At 41.9% G+C, this 21,858-nt stretch overlaps 1 protein-coding gene across 9 annotated transcripts in view; it reads left to right on the plus strand.

Annotated features, from left to right (window-relative positions):
• Window positions 1–3,535: 3,535 nt before the first annotated feature.
• The window catches only part of PJA2 (praja ring finger ubiquitin ligase 2), a 75,009-nt gene continuing 56,686 nt past the window's right edge, over window positions 3,536–21,858 (plus strand). For 2 of the 9 annotated variants that reach the window (XM_039338391.1, XM_039338393.1), the window contains exon 1: window positions 19,798–19,936. Coding sequence is in view for 4 of the 9 variants with exons in the window: in XM_039338387.1 (XP_039194321.1) it covers window positions 3,570–3,703 (134 nt within the window). In the remaining 5 variants the exon portion in view is untranslated. Of the gene's footprint in view, window positions 3,834–19,752; window positions 19,937–21,858 lie in introns of those variants that run through there. The other 7 variants (XM_039338395.1, XM_039338386.1, XM_039338388.1 and 4 more) reach the window with 7 other exon arrangements.

Genomic DNA, 21,858 nt, shown 5'->3' on the forward strand with positions numbered 1-21,858 from the left:
CCCACACCTGCCCAAAGATATATGGATCTGGGAAACACTAATCAGAGATTGAGGCGTATATACATGCCTGCAGCAGTCTTAGGAAGCCAATAAAAGCAGGGCAAGTTCTCATTTCTAACTTTACCCTAAGGCATTACTGTACAAATTATCCAAATAGCTAGGTTTGTATTGGCCAAAGGCAGGAAACATCACCTTAAAACTGGAACAGGAAAAGGTGAGGTAGCCTTCATGGTGGGTTAGGGTTAACAATTTCATCCATTTATGTCTTCCTGAAACTTAAGTTAATAAGCTATTTTTTTGCCCAATTAGACAGTCATGTAACAGTGTCTGAAATGGGGTCAGATCAGATTAATAGCTGAATGAGACAACTCTTGGGAGTACCAGGACTATGGGGTTGCCTGGCAAACCTACATTGTTGCCAAGAAAACGCATGTATACAGAGTTACCAGAAGTGAACCTGAGTCAAAGAAGGCTTCAATTTTATTACAAATTTGATAAATAGCATTCAGCCGCAGAGAAATGAAGTGAGATGTTTCTTATCTTCTTTTTATGTCTTCTTCTAATTCTACATACTATATCTGTACTAAACAAAAACTATATTCGCTGTTTCCTTATGTGTTAAGAAAACATAAAGTAAATGCAGAGGCAGGAAAATATTATGGTATTGTTGCAATACTATCATGTTTTATAGAAAAATTGTTTTGCATGTAGGTCTGCAGTGTAATCTCTGGATCTCTAATAAAAGTTAACAAACATCAGATTGCAAGTACTCATGTTAAACAATCTTGACCAGAGACCTTTCTCAATGGCTAAATAATTTGACCTACTACAAGGCAATTTATATATCCCTTAGTAACATCAGGGTGATACTTGTTTTGATTTTCCCATGATGTGGTGAGTTCATCAGTTTTCCAATTGCCATTATTTTATACTAGAAGAAAAATGCCTTTCAACCTTCTATATATTTCATATTTTCAAAGCCACAGAGTCTATTTCAGATGTCCTAGTCACAGGCAGAAAATTAATCTGTATAAAGTGATTCTTCCTGACTATGCACTCTTACTGTAAGCTAAATTAGGTGTTAAGGGAAGGAAAGTTTCTTTTAAGTCTCTTCACCTACTTCACATGTAAAGCTGCCTGATTTTGAAATTAAGACTTATTTGATCACTGAAATATTTAAAGAAAAATCACCATGCACAAACAGGCTGTATGTGGAGTGGACACTTTAAAAACTTGGATGAAATTACCTTGCTATTGAAAAAACAGTTAGAACATAGGTGGCTTGGACTTGTTTTATTTTTGCCACGTTTTGGACTTAAATTGATAGGACTGTTTAGGCTGATAGTTGCACATCATCCTATGTGTTCCTCAATAAACACCAGGATAGGGAAATTATCAAGACATTAAACATTTAGGGCATGAGGTGTGGAAGCTGGCCATCATAATAATAATAATAATGATGATGATGATGATGTTGGAAGGGACCTTGGAGGTCATCTAGTCCAACCCCTGTTCTGGCAGGAAACACTATACCATTTCAGACAAATGGCTGTCCAGTCTTTTCTTAAAAACTTCCAGTGTTGGAGCATTCACCGCTTCTGGAGGCAGGTTGTTCCACTGATTAATTGTTCTGTCAGGAAGTTTCTCTTTAGTTCTAAGTTGCTTCTCTCTTTGGTTAGTTTCATCTGTTGCTTCTTGTCCTGTCTTCAGGTGCTTTGGAGAATAGCTTGACCCTCTCTTCTTTGTGGCAGCCCCTGAAATATTGGAACACTGCTATCACATCCCCCCTCGTCCTTCTCTTCATTAAACTAGACCAGTGATGGCAAACCTTTTAGAGACTGAGTGCCCAAACTGCAACCCAAAACCCACTTATGCATCGTCGGGTGCTGGGTGGGTGTGGACCATTGGGTGGGCATGGCTGCAGTGGTAACAGCAGAGTGGGTGGGACTAAAAAGTTCAATCAATCAATTCCAACTTTGCAAGATCTTTTTTTTTCCCACGAGAAGTTGAAATTGACTGATTGATTGAACCTTTTTTTTTTGTACACAGCGGCAGACGCCTAAAGCAAAAATGTTTTATAAAACCCAGCTGAAGGCCTAGGACTGAGGCGACGGCACACGTGCCCACAGACAGGGCTCTGAGTGCCGCCTCTGGCACCCATGCCATAGGTTTGCCACCACTGAACTAGACATACCCAATTCCAGCAACTATTCCTTATGTTTTAGACCCCAATCCTCTAATCATCTTTGTTGCTCTTCTCTATACTCTTTATAGTCTCAACATCTTTTTTCATTGTGGTGACCAAACTGGATGCAGTATTCCAAGTGTGGCCTTACCAAGGCATTGTAAAGTGGTATTAATACTTCATGTGATCTTGATTCTATCCCTGTTAATGCAGCCTAGCACTGTGTTGGCTTTTTTGGCAGCTGTAGCACACTGTTGGCTCATATTTAAGTGATTATCCACTAGGACAAGGTACCACCTATACTAACGTTTGGTTTTTCTTGCCTAAATGTAGAACCTTACTTTTTTCGCCATTGAATTTCATTTTGTTAGATAGCGCTTAGTGTTCAAGTCTGTCCAGATCCTCCTGTATCTTAAGCCTATCTTCTGGAGTATTGGCTATTCCTGCCAGATTGGTGTTGTCTGCAAATTTGATGAGTTCCCCATCTACCCCCATCGTCCAAATCATTGATGATGTTGAAGACCACTGGGCCCAGAACAGAGCCCTTGGGCACCCCGGGCTACACACTTCCCTTCATGTAGATGTGTTTCCATTGAGGACCACACTAAGTACAGCCAGTCAGCCAGCTATGGATCCATCTGATGGTGATGCTGTTAACCCACATTTTTCTATCTTATCAAGTAGTAGGTTGTGATCTACTTTATCAAATGCCTTACTGAAGTCCAAGTAAACTATATCCACAGCATTCCTCTGGTCCACTAATATTCAAGAATAATCTATTCCTGATTTGTAGCAGTGGATTCCAGTGATATGTTATTGCCTTTTTTATAAAGATTTGTTTCTTTTGGTTTAACACAGGGCACTGGAAAAACTCCTGCCTGAATCACCGGAGAATTGCTGCTGGACAATGCCAACTCTATTGGTCAAGACGGCCTGATCGAGAACAGGGAAAGGAAATAAGGCAGCACTCCCCAAATACCTGAAAGAGAATCACACCGATCAAGATATGTTCTTCAACTCCCAGAGAGTTGGACACGGAATAGTGTTTTTTATTTTCACTATTTATAAGAAGGCGGACTCTGATTAGATACCAAGAAAAACTTCCTAACTCGGAACTTGACAGTGGAGCCAGTTACCTAGGCAGCTGAAGGGTTTTTCATTGCAGGACAGCGGGTTTTTTTTTTTTTAACTGTATTCCTGCATTTCGCCGGGACTGGTCAAAATGGCCCCTTTCGGTTCTGCGATTCGGGCTCAGATGACAGCCAGCCGCCTATCCTCTCTAGGCGTCCCGGGAAGGGGAGGAGACGAGGAAAGAATTCCGTGCCCTGCCAAGAGGCGAGGACGGGATGCGGCTATGCATTGCTCCGAATAGGCGGAGTCGCAAATGCGGAGGGAAGCGGCGAGGGCCCGGGAAAAGCATGGGCACAGACATCCGCAAACCCCCCAGCCCACAGAGAGCCGGGCTGTTCCATCCAATCTCTTTCTTACGTTCCTCGTAGATTGGCCCCTATCGGCTAGGTAAGAGCCGGGATTGGTCGGCGTTGCCAAGGCCGCGGGCGGGATTGGCTCGGCTAGCTGTCCGTCCCGAGACCGTGTGTATTGCGACTGCCGCTGGTGGTGCCCTCTCGGCCTTTGGCTTGGGAAGCGGGTAAGTGGCTGCGTCCGGAGGTTCAGGCCGCAGAAGGCTGGACGAGAGATGGGCTGAAGATGCTTTTGTCTGTGTGGAGGGTGGAAAGAAGGCGGGGGCGCGGGTTGGTCTTCCGCCACCTACCTGTGTTGGCGTTGCGGCCTGTGTTGGAGGAGAGAAAGCAGGCCGCGCCTTCCAGGCCAGCTTTCCCCCTGCCTCGAGCTGATCTTGGTGGCGGTAGCCGAACAGAGGGAATTGGGCTGATGCCCCCCCCCCCCACGGGCCCTTGGCTATTCTGAGGCAGATCCTCAGGATCTCTTGAGCCGAGGGCAGGAAGCGGCTGACGGCATCGGGAGGGCGCGGTGACAGGATTGCGCGATACAGCATCCTACTCTGGGTCAGGGGAGATGGGGATCGGGCGGCTTGTGGATCTGAAGAGCTGAATCGTGAGCTCACTTCTTAAAAGAGCTTTTATTCGCGTCTGTGGAAAGACGGGGGGGGGGGAATGCGGTAAGGTGAGGTTCACTTTGACAGCTTGGCCAGGTTTGGCCTGTTTCCAGGCTGCTGTGTTGGGGAGTCGGAGATGGGTTCTTAATTGGTCAGTTTGGGTCAGAGCAGCGAAGAACCAACCGAACGGCTCTCTTCTGCACTGAAGTATTTACTTACAGTATACCAGAAACTAGCTAGGCAAGGGGAAATTGTTTTAAGCAGTCTGGAGGGGCATAAATCTGTTTCTCTCTTTTATCTGACTCTTTAATTGGGACAGACGTCTATACAGTATCTTTACTGGTCTTTTCACATCAGAATGTTTTTTCTAATACCAGATCTGTCTTATCAAAAAGTGGCTAAAACTTTTGTGTAAATAGAAAAGACTGACCTCATAACATCTGTTCTGTGCACGTTAAATCCTGCTAGTCAAACAGTTCTGAATCATCTCCCCACCTCCACCTTTACATATTGCACCTGTGTCTAAATATATGAGAAGTATTTATTATCCATTTTGGCTTACATAAAATTTTACACATTTGAACAAAATGTACATGTGATGATTCTATTTTCCTGGTACATACTTCTGTATATCATTTTAGTTCTTGACCAATCAAAACTAGCCATTAAGTAGTATTTCATAGAATATCGGAACATTTATTCTAAGTCTTGCTAAATATTTCCTTTTCCCTACCATCAAACTATATGATCCAATATAGAAAAAATATGTTTTTTTTATAAAAATGCTTCTATGTGACAAGCTGTGATGACCTGTGTCATCCATGAATTAGAATTGAGGATGTTTACAACTAGGCAGTATCTCAAAAAAGTGGAATTGATATTTTTTTTTTCTTAGCTGAAAATAAAAAGTATTGAATTTAAATTTTTGGGTAAAGATTTGGTGTATTGGTTAAAATAAAAATGGAACAACTTGTTCATATTCAAGCTTCCTCCTTCCTTTATATTTTCAAGATGGACAGTGTTTAATATTTGTTATGTAGGTGTGAGTCTATACATTTGTTGTATATAGTATGTTAGGTGTGTGTCAATATATGTGTTCACTTTGAGAGCAGGCACCTAAATTTCATTTTTGATGTGTGCCGTTGTGCCCACAGTAAAAAAAAAATGACAATAAAGGTTATCTTATATCTTATCTTATCATTTGATTTTGATTAGTTGCAATACCTTCTCAAAGTTGTACATTTTTAATAAATTAAATGGAAAGTGGGTGCTGTGCTAAATCAGTATACTCTTTTTATTAATTTTTAAAATGTCTAAATTGAAGATGCACTTTCAAATGTTGATTTTTAATATGGCATAGTTTATCCCAGCATTTAATACACTTAGGGGAAGCATTGTCTCAGCGGTTAAAAACACTGAGCTTGTCAACTGGAAATCTGTCAGCCGAGGTTTGAGACCTGAGCTCCTATCCTTGCCCCAGCTCCTTCCTACCTAGCAGTTTAAAAGCATGAATGCAAATAGATAAATAGGTACCACTTGAGTGGAAAGGTAACAGCGTTCCATGCACCTGGTATATGATCATATGGATACATGATCACAGAAATGTCTTTGGACAATGCTGGATCCCTCAGCTAAGAAAGGAAGATGACCACCACCCTTTAGAGTAAGCACAGAATTGGACGTGACTAGATAGGGGAAACCTTTACTTTTACATTTTTAGTATACTCAGCTTAGAATGTTTTAATAGTAAAAAGTGATTTATGAGTTGATATGAAGTAGGTTTTATTGAAGTCAATTACTGTTACATTCTAAGATCTATGATTAGAATGTTAAACCTATTCTTTTGCCACAGTTAAAATGAAGGTAAGCTCCTCCCAATTCGAATATGTTCACGTATTGGGATAAAAGTACATAATGCTGTTTTGTGCTTCCACAGTTTTAGTAAGCACAGCTTTTACTTGGTAATTATTGGAAAACAGTTTTTGGAGACTTAGATAAAGTTGAAATACAAGCTGATCCAAATCATGACTAGCTTGACATTTATAATATACAGAAAATATGCAAATAATAAAATATGCAATTAAATAAAAATTATATAATTGTATCAAGAATAACTTCATATATTGCATGAAATCTATATTGCAAAACGTATGTAAATGAGTTGAGGCTGTAAAACTGACTGGTTAGAGAAAGAAAAATTGCTGAGAAATTTTAATGTGAGAGATGGAGGGAGGCAATAGGTCCGTATTGAATCTAATAGCATGTAATCTGAATCAATGAACTACAACAAAATGAATTAATATATAATAAGTAATGAATATCAGGATAAGATGTTAGGCACTTCTTTTTGTGGTGATTTAAAGTTATGATGCATTTGTGTGTTGTGTACATTGTTTTTACAAAAATAAAAATGAAATTCCCTGGAGGCAGAACAATGTAATAGAAATAGTTATCTCAAAATGGCTGATGCTGTAGTTATAAGAGGTTGGATCCCAGCATTTCACTTTTCAGCTGGCAACAATGACATACTGTATACCGTAATACAGTATTAATTTTCCAGTAGTTTTAAGTTGTGTAAAATATAGGTATAAGAGTTTTGTACAATTGTTTACTGATATAAGGAAATTATTATCTCAAAAGAGAGTATGAACAAATTCACAAATTATTAAAAGATTTCCTTTAAAGAAATGCTTCAGAGAGTGAACTTCTGTTAAGTTCTAAAATTTACAGAGAAAAAGTAGAAAAAAAGAATTATTTATATGTTTTGGAAAATATGTTTTCTCAACTCCTCCAGGCTGCAGAACCTGTTAATTACATTTTTGGAACCCCAAAAAGGCAAAGTGCTAATGACAGAAAATTGGCAATAAAGTGAAAAATAAATGGTGATTGTAAATTTTATTTATTTATTGAAAGGATTTATAAAAAAGCTACCTTTTTAAGTGAATTCTATGCAGTCGTTAAGCAAGGATGTCACAAGGTCACCATTTGCGACTTCCTGCCAACTTCACAATTAACCTTGCTTGTAAAAAACCAGTAAAGAAGATTGTAATAGAACTTTGAGGAGCAGACATAAATACCTCTCATGCAATACCTCACAATTTCAAATAATCACCGAACAAGTGGTCATTAAGCTGACCATCTGTAGTTTAAAACAGGGGGAAAGATTGCCTTCCTCAGTAATTAGACAAAATCAATGAACGCAGACCTGGTAAGATAGAGTAGAAGTGGCTTAGCTTCCATAGAATGGGCAAGGAAAGATCTTCCCTCAAAAACTCCATATTCTGATTAGTGAAGGGAATTCAAAATAATTTCAAGATGATATAAATACAAGAATGGGCTGGTCTAATGTTCCAAGTTTTTTTTTAATTAGTAGAATAAACCTATCAGTACATTGTGACTATGGTGAAAGACCTACCAAATATAGTAAGAGGGAATAATGTTGCTTTTGGTATTCATTTATTTCTTTAGTTTTTAGTCCTCCATGTTTCAAATGTATTTTTGTTTTAAATAGTTCAAGAGAAAACTGTTTAAGAGCCTTTAAAGAAACTGAAGGAACAGAATTGCATTGGCTCCTGATAGGCAGGGAAGTGCCACAAGGAGGAAGATCTCCCAGTAGTATTCACCACCACCTGGCATGCTAGATAAATAGCTCAAATATGGTGTTAATAAGTTTGATATTAGAATTACTTTAATAAAAAAACACTGCTGTGGTTTTTCCTGAAGTTTATGTAGAATGGGAAATTGCAGTAAATAAGTACTCTATGACCCCTGGAATGCTGTTGTGAAATGCTTCAGTTTATCAGTATTTGAAACTTTATATACCATGCACATTATTTGTTTATATAATTTTGATTATCAAGGGTATATCATGTACTAAGAGGTACTCAATTTTTTAGGGCATTAATAAAATTTTGTTGTAGAAAAATGCACTGGTGTCCAACAACACACTCTATATCAGTGGTTCTCAACCTGTGGGTTGGGACCCCATTTGGGGTCGAACGACCATTTCACGGGGGTCGCCAAACAATGTAGTCCGCCATTTGTTTCCCTTTTTCCTTAGCTGTGCTACTCCATTTTATTCTATTGGCTTTTGAAAGCCAATAGAATAGACTCTCTTGAATAGAGTCTAATTCTATTGGCTTTCAAAAGCCAATAGGAATTGTCCAGGCTGTCTCTGCCCTGTTGAGCCCGCCAAAAGTCCCATTCTGCAAATGGTGCTGCACCAGATGAGTAGTCCTCGACTTACGACCGGTTGAGTAGTCCTTGAATTACGACCGGTTGGGGGTTGCGGCATTAAAAAAGTTGAGAACCACTGCTCTATATTAAACAGATACATTTCAATTATTATCGAAGATCCATTGTCTGCCCATCCTTTGAATATACAAGAACACCTACAGTTCAACAGCATTTCTTTTAGCTGGCTATACAGTACTAAGAACCTAGCAGGAGAACTTCCATTAAAGTCAGAAAGCCATGGAACCTTGGTTGGATGGAGTTGATTCTTTAGAAAAATAATGAGAAATTTTAAGAATAGAAGACAATGTATAAATCAGTACATGAATGTGATAGAAAGTAGAATGTACGCAAGGATAGATAAACATGATGAGATATAAGAAAAATGTTGGTATGAAATAACAAATCTATATTACTTTCTATCATTTTCTGCCTTTAATTTTCTTTGTCCATTACATCTTGCCACTTTTCAATGCTTTGCATAATATTGTCTATCCTGAAAGGGAATGGTGCGGTGAGTTATTTCCATTTTGTTCCTCAGTAAGAGTTAAGAAAGACAATCAGGTTTCCTGATGGGGGGTGGGGGAAATATAGGCAAAACATATTCGTTGCAAATTATTAAAACATGCCCTTCTGTCTTCATTAAAATAAACTCACAGGAAACAGATCTTAGCACTTTATAGCTACAAGAGTTGTTTTTTATTTCTTTTTTTAGCTGTAGTGGGGAAGAATTGTTTCTTAGATGTTGGGCTAGGAACATTTTTCTCATTTCTGATTGTAATGTATTCTACTACTATCAAAATGTAACTATGTTAATGTAGTGTAGATATATTGCTACAAGAAGGTGCCTCAAGTAATGAATATAGATAGGAACATTCTCCAGTACAGGAGATGGATAATCCACGGATGGGTTTTCTCTGTCTGCCTGCTCTTGAGACCAAATAGCCAAAGCTTGACACGGCCCCACTTCCTGTAGAGCCCATTCTTAACTTGGTCTCTGCTCGAAGAAGACTCGTTTTGGCGTGGCTCTCAGCTTATCAGGTTAGACAAGAAATCCATTGATTGATTATCCCTTGATAATTGGCTTCCCCTTCCAAAAAAAAAATTGCCACCTATAGGAATTTAACCACAAAATTTTCTGGGGATCAGTCCTGATCTCAAACCTAAAATTAAAAAGGGGATTGGTGGGGAGGGAAATTTCCCCACAGATATCAGCCAGCCCCAGGGCTCTGGGGGGTGAAAAGGGGGGGAAGAAGGCATCAGCAGAGACTACTTGCTGAACCTTTTCCCCAACCACTAAGTTTTCCTTGGGATCATCCCTGATCCTATATTAAAATTGAAAAAGGGGGTGTGGGGGGGGAAAACTCCCCACGGATCCCAGTCAGCCCCAGGGCTCTGGAGGTGGAAAAGGGGGGGGGAAAGGCATCAGCAGAGACCACTTGCTGAGCTTTTCTCCCCAACCTTCCAAGGGATTTTTTCCTCAAATTGGGGGAAAAAATAACAATCTCCAGGTCCGGATTCAAACTTGAATTCGGATCATCGGAGATTCCCTAGCAGCCCAGGGCAACCGCGGGCACCATTTTAGTTGCCGTTTTCAGACAACAAAGGCAATCCCTGACTGGGATTCCCTTAAAACGTCACCAGCGCGCCAAATTTAAATCCCCGGGCACAAGCAGCTTCTGGGAGGCTGCGGAGCTTATTTTCAGAGGGAAACGAAGCACAGGAAGGGAGTAAGCCCCAACCAAGAAACGGAGGCTAGAGAACCCTCCTGGGATCCGCAAAGCCCTTTTTCAGGGAGAAACGAGCTGTGGCTGCCATCTCTTGCCAGAGAAAGGCAAACCGAGCTTAAGGAAGCTCTACATCATATCTGGAATCACTGATAGAGGCGGAATAGGAGCACACAACCAGCGCTCCACCCCCGATACACACATATAATAATAGGACAAAATATAATAATAATAAAAATAGATACATAAATTTTAAAAATAATAATAATAATAATTAAAAAAAAATTTTTTTTTAAAGCTAAAAATTAAGCGACTGCAGGGCCAACAGGCCTAAAGACAGAACACACAATATTATCATCATCACCATTATTGTTGTTGTTGTTATTATTATTATTATTATTATTATTGTTGTTCCTATTATTAGTATAATAGTAATAGTATTAATAAGAATAAATTCCGCTCTAGGTGACCGCCATTTGATACCTGCTGTGTATTAAGTCAGGCCTACAGACCCTTTTGAGGTCGCCACTAATATTTTTTGCCTCCCTTTTCCTTTTTCTACTGGTGCACGTTGCCTGGTCACCTAAGGCCTCCGGGTGGAACCCAAAGAGTGGTTCCAAACGTGCCTTCGGTACCTCCCTCAGCTACCGTGACCTTAGCCCAGAGAGAATATTTTTGTTGTGGTCGGGTGATCAGGGGAACAGTCCTGGTACTTGTTCCAATTTCGCTCCCGCCAATACTTGCCTGCCTGAGCGTCTTCTCAGTTTTTCTGGGACTGCTCAAGCGGAATGGAGGGACCCTCGTTGCCTCAATCCATGAGCACGACCCCTCCATCTCCCAATTACGGCTGCAACACACCTTCTGACCAGAAGGCGGCAGGCAAGTGCAAAGCGAAGACAAAACACTCGCTCAAGAGGCCCTCCAAGTTGGCGGAAAAGCAAGCCAGCCGTAGGCACCAGGCCCTGGAGAAGGAGTTCTCCAGAGCGCAGAGGCAGGCCCAATTGGAATTGGTTCAAATAGCGGCCACCGAGATGGAATTACCATTGGGTCCATCCACATCAACCCAGAGCGCGTGGTCCATTCCAGGAACACCGCAACCACTGGATCCGCCATCTACATCAGCCCAACAAACAACCACGGCGGCAGGCACAACCACTGAGTCCAACTCTCCACCTGCGGTCACCACACCCAAAGGTAATGACATAGGGGACATCTGGGCAGATGGACGGCTAGAGGCCCTATTAACCAAAGTGGTGGACCGAGCCCTAGCACAGCGCTCCGCCCACCACGACCAGGGGCCCTCCATCTCAGCCATGCCACACTCGGAACTCCCCTCAGAGTCCTCAGGCATTCAGGAACCCGTCTCCCCGGCCCAGTCCTCCATGAGTGGTTATTCTTCACCACAAGAGGAGGATCAACCTGGGATCTCTATGTCAGAGGATGAGGAACTTCCCCCTGAGCCCCCCTCAGGGGGATTATTTAATCCCAACCGCTTCCTCACGATACTACGCAAGGCCACAGCCATTGCGGACATGGGGACGGATCAGTTTTCTCAGCCGCAAGCGACACCGGCCACCACATCCAGACCCGTATTCGTAGAAAAGGTGACAACGCAACACCATATACCTTGCCCCGCCATTTTCCTGAAAGGGATCAAGAAGCCATGGGACTCTCCCGCTTCCTTCCCATCAGTGAGTGGTACGGACAAAAAATTATACAGCACTGCCACAGACCTCAATGAGGCCTTAGAAATTCCTAAAGTAGATGAAGCCTGGACCCCCTTGGTCTCCCAGACAGCCATGGCTGGGGACCTAGTGGAGGCCCTTAAGGCAGATGACAAAAAGTGGGAACAAGCCTTTCGCAAAACCCACCAGACAGCGGCATGGGCCATCAAAGCAGCCACCTCGGCCTCCTTTTTTGTCCGGGCCACCCTCATCTGGTTGCAACAACTACAAACCATAGTTCCTATGGAGGACATACGAACACACCAGGACCTGGCTAAGATGGTAGCAGCCACGGAATACGCTGCAGACGCAACGTTCCAATCGGCCATTTTTTCATCCAGATCCATAGCATCCAACATAATTGCCAGGAGAATGCTATGGCTAAAACACTGGCAAGCTGACACCAAGGCTAAGTGGCGGCTAGCGACCGCCCCTTACTCAAGCAACGGTCTGTTTGGGGAGGCCTTGGACCCCTATCTTGTAGAGAACAAAGACAAGCGGAAGGTCATGGCACACTTGAACAAAAGGTCAGACAAACGTACCACACCTTACTTTCGTAGGCAGTCCTTTCGCCAACCGACAACCACGCCTATCAGTCAGGCACCCAAGCCATTCACTCCCAGACAGAACAAACCGTACGGCCGCCCCTACGACAGACCGGGGTTCCAGCCCAGACAACAAAACCAGTCGAGACGACCCTTTCGTGGAACGGGTCGTCCGTACCGGAAGACAAAATGACTCCTACATAGACCTACCCATTGGAGGAAGACTAGCTCACTACTTCCACCAGTGGGAGCAGACCTCCACGGACAACTGGGTACTACAAACCATCCAGTCCGGGCTGTCCCTGGAGTTCCTGGTCACACCCCCAGACCGACTCATCAACTGCTCGGTCTCCAGGAACCCCACCAAACGCAAACTCATGCAGGAGGCCATCCAACACCTGTTGGACATTCAAGCTATAGAACCGGTCCCAGCGGAATACAGAGGCAGAGGATTTTACTCCATCCTCTTCGTGGTTCCAAAGACTTCAGGAGGATGGAGGGCAATCCTGGACCTAAAAAACCTCAACCGCTACATCACATACAAAAAATTCAAGATGCAATCCCTTCAGTCCATCCTGGGAAGCATCAGAGAAGGAGACTTCCTGGCATCGATAGACCTCACGGAAGCCTACCTTCACATCCCCATCCACCCAAACCACCGCCGGTTCCTACGTTTCTGTTACGGGGGAAAACACTTCCAATACAGAGCTCTCCCCTTCGGTCTATCTTCGGCACCCAGGGTATTTACCAAGATACTAGCAGCGGTAGCCGCCAAACTGAGAAAAATCCCAATACGCGTCCAATGTTACCTAGACGACATACTAATCCAAGCAACATCCCTACAGACAGCTCAGGCGGACGTAAGGACCGTCATTCGCGTCCTCCAATTACACGGATTCTCAGTAAACTTTCAGAAGAGCCAGACAGTTCCCTCGTCCAGGCTGCTGCATCTGGGGGCCATGATAGACACAACCAACTGTATGGTCTATCTCTCCCAAGACCGGGTGGCCGGCATCAGGGAACTGGCTCGCTGGGTTCACAGGCAACGTTCAGTTCCGATACTAACACTTTCCCAATTATTGGGCAAGATGGTATCGGCCATAGCCATTGTACCCTGGGCCAGGCTCCACCTACGGGAACTACAGTGGTTTCTGCTCCCTTACCAACGGCAGAACACCAGCGCATCCAACCACCTAGTCAGGGTCACGGCACAAATCCGCAGGGCGCTACGCTGGTGGTGCTCTCGGGCCGTGACCAAGGGGTCACCCTTCAAGGAACCAGTCAGAGTTACCATCACTACAGACGTCAGTCGGTATGGTTGGGGAGCCCATCTGGACTCCCAGTTTGTACAGGGACGTTGGTCCGCCACGGATCTGAGAAACAACATCAACTGGCTAGAACTCAGGGCTATCCACCTAGCCTTGCAACAATTCAAAGACAGAATCAGAGGCCACCACGTTCTAGTCCTAACAGACAACGTAGCAGCCAAGGCGCACATCAATCGGCAGGGGGGGACCAGATCAAAAACCCTGATGACAGAGTCACGACTCCTATTCAGCTGGGTAGAGCCCAATCTGAAGTCACTAAAAGCGGAACACATATCGGGGGTCAACAACCAGCAAGCGGACTTCCTAAGCCGCACCACAGTGGACCCTTCGGAGTGGGGGCTACACCCGAACTTGTTCCTAGACATCTCCCGCAAGTTCGGGTACCCGATCCTCGATCTGTTCGCATCATCAGACAATGCCCAGCTCCCCAGATTTTACTCTCGTTACTTCAACCCGCGAGCAGAGGGGACGGACGCTCTGAGAACTCAGTGGCCTCAGGGTCTGCTTTATGCCTTTCCCCCACTACCACTCATACCGGCGGTCATCCGAAAGCTGATTCAGGAGCGGGCAGAAGTGATCCTAGTAGCACCATATTGGCCACAGAGACCGTGGTTCGCCGACCTGATGAACCTGTCTCAGTCGCCCCCATGGAACATTCCCCCTCATCAAGTGTCCCTACACCAGGGAACCATCAGTCACCCGGAACCCCAATGGTTACAACTGACCGCCTGGCACTTGAGCGCCAGATAATGGCACAGGAACTATTCTCTCCCGGGGCCATTACCATAATTCAAGCTTCACGCCGTCCGGCAACAAACCGCATTTATGACTCCACTTGGAAAAATTTTTGCCTTTGGTGCAGGGAACGGCAGTTTGACTTACACAAACTCTACATCCCTCAGATAGTAGATTACCTCTTGGAGGGACTAGACAGAGGCCTCGCCCCCGCGACCATCCGCAGGCAAGTGGCGGCCTTGTCCACCCTCCTCACCTGCACGGATTCGGTTCCCTTAGCTCACCACCCCAGGATCCGCGCCTTTATCAAGGGCGCCTATAACACCAGACCTCCAGTAATTCACAGGTACCCGTCCTGGGAACTACCGCGAGTCCTTCACGCACTCACTCGGTCACCATTTGAACCATTGGCGACCGTTTCCTTGCGACACCTGTCGCTAAAGGTGGCGTTCCTGATTGCCATCACATCGGCCAGACGAATTTCGGAACTGGCCGCACTGTCAGTCAGAAACGACCTATGCATTTTCCACAAGGACAGGGTGGTCCTTAGGTTAGATCCTGCCTTCATACCGAAGGTGAATTCACTCTTTCACAGGACACAGGAAGTAATTCTCCCAAACTTCTGTCCAAATCCAACACATGACCGGGAGCGGCAGTGGCATACATTGGACGTCCGCAGAGCCTTTCGGCGTTATATAAAGCATACAGAACCCTTCCGCAAATCGGAGGCCCTATTTGTGTCCTTCCAAGCGGGCATGTTGGGGCGGAAAGTTTCCGCGGGCACCATTGGAAGGTGGATCCGAAGCTGTATCGCAGAAGCTTACAATGTATCATCCCTGCCGCCCCCAAGTCATCTCACGGCCCATTCCACCCGAAGCGCTGCAACTTCGGCGGCATGGGCTACCCAGGCGTCAATCGAGGAAGTTTGCAGGGCCGCGACATGGTCCTCGCCTTCCCCGTTTATACGACACTACAAGATAGACCGCTTTGCATCGGCGGACGCCTCCTTTGGTAGGAGGGTCCTCCAGCAAGTTGTCTCAGAGATCAATCTACCGGCCTTATCTGTTTCCCACCCCTTGGGACAGTGAGGCTTTGGTACGTCCCATCCGTGGATTATCCATCTCCTGTACTGGAGAAGGGGCGTTGGTCTTACCTGAACGCCTTTTCTCAGTACGGAGATGGATAATCCACACCCACCCCAAGGCCAGCAGGCCGCTAGTAGGGAGCTGAGAGCCAATACCTCGTCAATCATCAGCCAATTCGCCCTCGTTAAGAATGGACTCCACAGGAAGTGGGGGCGTGTCAAGCTTTGGCTACTTGGTCTCAAGAGCAGGCAGACAGAGAAAACCCATCCGTGGATTATCCATCTCTGTACTGAGAAAAGGCGTTCAGGTAAGACCAACGCCCCTTCCTAAATGATGATTCTATGTCTTGCCTATAATAGAAGCTGTACCCATTATATATATTCCAAATCCAATCACTTGGGTCAACCAGATTCATCAGATTCCTATTAATTCCCAGATAAGGCAAACAAATATGGTCTGTTCTTCCAGGCTTGCAGTGTGATTAGGCCAGTATTTAAGGTCTTGAGCAGGGGTGTGTCAAACTTAATTTCATTGAGGGCCACATCAGTATTGCGGTTGTCCTCAGGGGAGTGGGTAGGTGTGGCCAGGGTGGGCACGGCCTACTGGGTGGGTATGGCTGGAGTGGGTGTGGCCTACTGGGTGGGCATGGGCAGCTCTACATCATTCACTTCAAGAGTGCCTGTGGGGGCCTAGGCAGGAGTGGGACAGATCTGAGTGTCTCTGGCAGAATGGGGTGGGACCAGGGCAAGCGCCAAGGCATGGTCCACTGGAAGAGCCTGCCGAAGCCCCTCCCCCGGAGCCCATCAAGCAGGATATGTGAAGTAGGCGAGGGCCATTTGCTGGCCACTTCCAGGCGATGGTGCATTTTTTCATTCCTCACAAAGAGTGACACCTCCCCAGCGCGCACCCAGGGGGCGGGGCCAGTGCACCAGGGGCTGGTCCCTTGCTGTTTCCAGACGGCCTTGTGGAGCTAAAACTGAATGTGTTTCAGCATAGATGGCCACCACAAAATTGTACATTGGCTCCCAGGTGGCCAGGGCCGGGGCCAAAGCAGTGGTGTCCATTCCCTCACTGTTTTCAGGATGGCTTCGCGGGCCACATGAAACCATGTTGCGGGCCGCATCTGGCCCCCATGCCTTGTGTTGACATGTGTGGTCTTGAGGATTAGAAAAGAATGTAAGTACTAAGAATATAAGCACTGGGTATTATCAAAATAGGAGCGTGTCAAAGTTAATGATATGGTGTACTATTGATCAATGGCCTATTAAGGTGAACAGTCTATGCAGATACAAGATTTGTAGGATGTAATGATTAAATTAGACTGTAATCTTGAAATACCCTGTATATATATTGTAATTTGTTAGCCAATTGATATGCTACGATTGTATCCACAGTATATCTGTAAATCAGTAAATTAGGGAATGCTGAATTAGAACATAAACCTCTATTCTGATGCATTCATTGTGAGAATTGCATGTAATCTGAGGATGAAATTTCAGGCTTTCCTAAGTAACTTTTTAAAAATTAAACTCCAACATTTTTCAACTGGTATCCAATGCAAAATGCATATTTACAATTAATTTGCTTCTGCACACTGTGACCAGAGAGATCAGAGCCAAACCATTCTCATTTTTTAAAAAATAAAAGTTAATCCTGTTAATTCCAAAATACATTTCATCATAATTTCAAATATTTTGTTTTTGCTATTGTTAAAGAACTGGGCATTTTTGGGTGCCATTGTATCTCTGGCTTACAAAAATCACATAAAAGTGGATTGCAGAGGGAAATTAGTTTTAACTGGACAAATGTTTTCAGTAAAGCACTAACAAATCAGCTGAAAACAAGTAGAGTCTGCTGACTTTTATTCATTTGCTAGAAAAAAAATTGCTAAGGTGTGCTTTTACTAGCTCAAATGCTATAAACTAGCAAACCCAAGGGAAGTAACCTCTAAGAAACTACATAACAAAATTCTGTCATATTTTTTGGCAAAAAAGAGCTATTCCTTATTTTTCAAGCATAGGCTAGGACAGGACAGGACAGGACAGAATAGAGGTGGAAGTCTTCTAGTCCAGCCCCCTGCTCAAGCAGGAGAACAAGTGACTGTCTAGTCTCTTCTTAAAAATCTCCAGTGATGGGGCGCCCATGATTTCTGAAGTCAAGCTGTTCCACTGGTTAAATTGTCCTCACTGTTAGGAAGTTTCTCCTTAATTCCAGGTTGCTTCTCTTTTTGAAAAGTCTCCAACCATTGTTTCTTGTCTTGCCCTCAGGTGCTTTGGAGAATAGTTTAACCCCCTCTTCTTTGTGGCAGCCCCTCAAATACTGGAATACTGCTATCATGTCACCCCTGTTTCTTCTTTTCTTTAGACTAGCCAAAACCCAAGTCCTGCAACTGTTCTTCATATGTTTTAGTCTCCAGGCCTTTGATCATTTTAGTTGCTCTTCTCTGAATTTTTTCCAAGGTCTTTTTTGTAATATGGTGACCAAAATTGGTTGCAATATTCTAGGTGTGGTCTTATTAGGGTTTTATAAAGTGGCACTAATACCTCGCATGATCTTGATTCTATGCCTCTGTTTATACAACTCAGGATTGTATTAGCTTTTTTGGCTGCTGCTGCACACTGCTGGCTCATAGTCAAGTGATCGTCTACTAGAACTCGAAGGTCCCTCTCACAGTTGCTGTTTTTGAGCCAGGTCTCGCCTAATCTGTACTTAAATCCTTGATTTTTCCTCCCTAAATGTATTATATTACTAGAGTTATATTACTATTTCCTCCCTTCCCCCAATTTTGAGTCAGCAGAAGGATATACTGGTATGAATTTTGCTTGCCTTTCTTGGCTCTGGTTCAATTCATTGCTGCTATAAGGTGATGTATAACAAAACATTATAGACTGTACACATCTCAAAGATGTCTTTGGATGGTACCATCTTAAGAGGGAAATCAAAATACATCTAAGGAAGATTTACTATAAGCCCGTTTTACCCATGGACTGGAGATAAGATGAAGGCAAGGACATGGGGACATACAGGGAAAAAAAAAACTTCCTGTCTGCTTTGCAGTAGGGGGAGAGCCCACAGAAAATCTGAACTAACCAGAACATTTTTTTAATATACTATCTATACATTTTCTAAACTGAAGCTCTCTTTAATGATGTGTGTTATGGCACCAAGATCGGCCTTTGCTTTAAAAGAAAGAAATGCCCTCTCTTTTTATGCTGATCCAAGACAGTGTGTTAACTTAGCATGTAGTTTGCTGCTGTATTTATTGCCCAACTGTTTTGAATAATCCTGAGCCTAACCTCTAAAGCTAGCATATTTGAATGCCTTAGTATGAAAACCCCATGTATGCTTGACTAGGAATATGTGATTGTTTCCCTATATGGTCTGGAAAGGCTAGATTTCACAAACTATATAATTAGTAGTGTTTTGGTCCTCTTACAATTCTCAGTATAAGAAGAAACAAGAAATAGCAGTCAACATTTTTTACTTGACTAAAGTGTATTTTACTAATTTAAAAAATACAAATTTTACCTAATCTGAATACCTAAATAGTTTATAGTAATATCTAATGGTAAATTTCACGTGATCTGAAACAGATGATTAGTTAGGGTTAATATTAATACTTAATATTCCTGTGCAGTATTCAATTGACCATTTATATTGAGCTGACTCCATTGTCATCACAATAAAGTTGATTTACTATTATTTATTTATTAATTTTACATGACTGTCCATGTAAATAATATAATTGAATTTATCATTTACCTTGTAGAACTGCCTACTTTGTTAAAAATTCAGTTTACCACCCAAGTTATTGCATTCTTTAAGAATGGATATTATTAATGTATGAACAATAACTGTTTTTTTAAAACCAAACAATTGAATTTCATATGGATGATTCTATTATCACTGGAAATATTCTGGTGAAAACACTTACCATTCTGGCTCCCCATATGGTCAATATCTTTTTTAGATTTGTGTAGAAGACAATAACCTTATAAAAAGCAATGGACAGCTTAATTGCAATGTACCATTTCTTTTAGATACTTTTTTTAAATAATAGATACTTTTAAACTTTGTTTAAAAGGTGCTAATTAAAATCATGTGGTTGGCATACAGGTTTCATGGACAAATAAAATGATATATCAGATGGACAGACAGATAGCAGAAAGAGAGATACTGGGAAAATATGGCTCAGACTGAAGTACTTTCTTACAGGACCCTGCTGAATTGTAGGTATTCTGAAATAATCAGGCTTTTGATGAAAATATACATGGAACTCAACAAATTTTTACATATAAAGGTCAGTTCAGATGTTGCAGCAAAAACTATTGAAAATACATGATGAGCTTACATATATTTTGTCTTGAGAGGACTCTTTCTTTCTCTATTCCTTGGCTATCTTTGTTTAATGTTAAATCAAAGTTCAGAAAACCACTTCAACTGCAGGGTATGAACAATCTTATTCAGAGATGCAATGGATTGTAAGTAATCATAGAACACATTTGGTATGGTACTGTGATATGAATCAAGATGTAGAAAAGATAATGACTGCAAATTAAATATGAGCATGAAACAGGTGTCTTGATAAACATTGGGCATTTGAATTGTTTAATTTATCTAAACCTAAATCTAAATCAGTTTATACACCATAAATTGTTCATTTATTGGACAAATTGGATCTAGATGTTCTTACTCAAAGTGTATTTTTGTTTCAGTTGTAGTACCATATTTCACTACTCTGATTATAATTTAAAGTGAATTGTGTGGACAGAAATCAAAGCATGTTAAGCAGATGTTGGCAAGGTTTTATGTTGGCAGTGTTTTATAGCTATATTCAACTTAACTAAGTTGAAATCAGTAAGATTTACTTTTGATAGAAATATATAAAGACAGCATAGGTCTATACTAAATAGTCATGTATGCAAATTTTTATTTGGTTAAATATATATATATTTAATATATGTAATACATTGAATAATAGACGAAGAAATCATTTTATTGCATTAACAAAATATGCAAATTAGATTATAGATTAAAATTCTAGTCAAAGACAATTTGCTTATTTTTTTTTTCATTCAACGAGTAAGATTTTATTTAGACTTCGTTTTAATATGTATCTGGATACGTTTGCTAGCTGCATCTCTGTTATTTTCCTTTGAAACAAATTAGTTTCAATTCCTGCAGAGAAGATTCAGATACTCCTACTGAAGTCTTCAGTGTCCTGCTCAATGTTCCATATCACAGAGTTTATTTTCATTTCAACAATAAAGAAAGGTGAAAGAATTAGAAAAATTGTGAACTAAATTTTCCTTCAGATGTGATAGACAGCCAGTCCAGTTTGGAGTAAATATAACTTCACAAAAAAAAAATGAATTCTGAAGAATGATAACTTGCAGAAATACTGAAATACTAAATACTGAAATAAATACATTTATTTATTTCTGTTGATCCTCCTGTGTTCCAGTAATTTCATTACAAAGATTTTTTATAAAAGTTTTTAATTTTAGAACTATTTATCTCTATTACTGAAGTGTTGAAGAAGAGTTAGCTTCTTCCAGTTCTGATGTCAGATAGATCAGTTAAAAGGATAGATCATTTAAGAAGTTCTGAAGCTTTATTTTGATTAGAGGCAACTAGCCTCATCCTCTATGTCTCAGAGTTCTATTGCATCTGCTAAAGACTGGAATACAGTTTGAGTTTTAAACTATAATTTATATAATGCTGCTCAGATATTTTAAAGTGAAATCTATCTGTAAATTTAATTTTTCAAGACAAACATACTCATATTTCATCTTTTCAACTCTACTTTCTTTAGTGGGCTTGTTGGATTTTGTAAATGGTTTTATACATCTATTACAAATGTTTTCCATCAGAATGCCTACAGCATGCAAAAATATTTTTATGTTGGGAATGGTGACAGTCAAAATACCAGTTTTAAGAAGACATTATATTGAAGCTAAAAGATAAGTAACTGGCATAATGATTATAGTAATAAATTAGGGCTAGGGAAGGCCAGATTCATACCTAGTTATAGAGTTTCAATGATATCTTGAATAGTATTATTTCCCAACCCAACATATCTTACCAGATTATTCCTAAAAAAAACAAAAAAAAAACCCCAGTGGAAATACTATGTACGTTATTCTTGGAATCCTGAAGGAAAATGGTTTATACATCTACAAATAAGGTTCCAGATATAAAGACAGTTGCTGAGCTTCAGAA

This window comes from Crotalus tigris, unplaced genomic scaffold (genome assembly GCF_016545835.1).
Source record: "Crotalus tigris isolate CLP2741 ecotype Arizona unplaced genomic scaffold, ASM1654583v1 scf7180000017700.2314712, whole genome shotgun sequence".
NCBI classification, from domain to species: domain Eukaryota; kingdom Metazoa; phylum Chordata; class Lepidosauria; order Squamata; family Viperidae; genus Crotalus; species Crotalus tigris.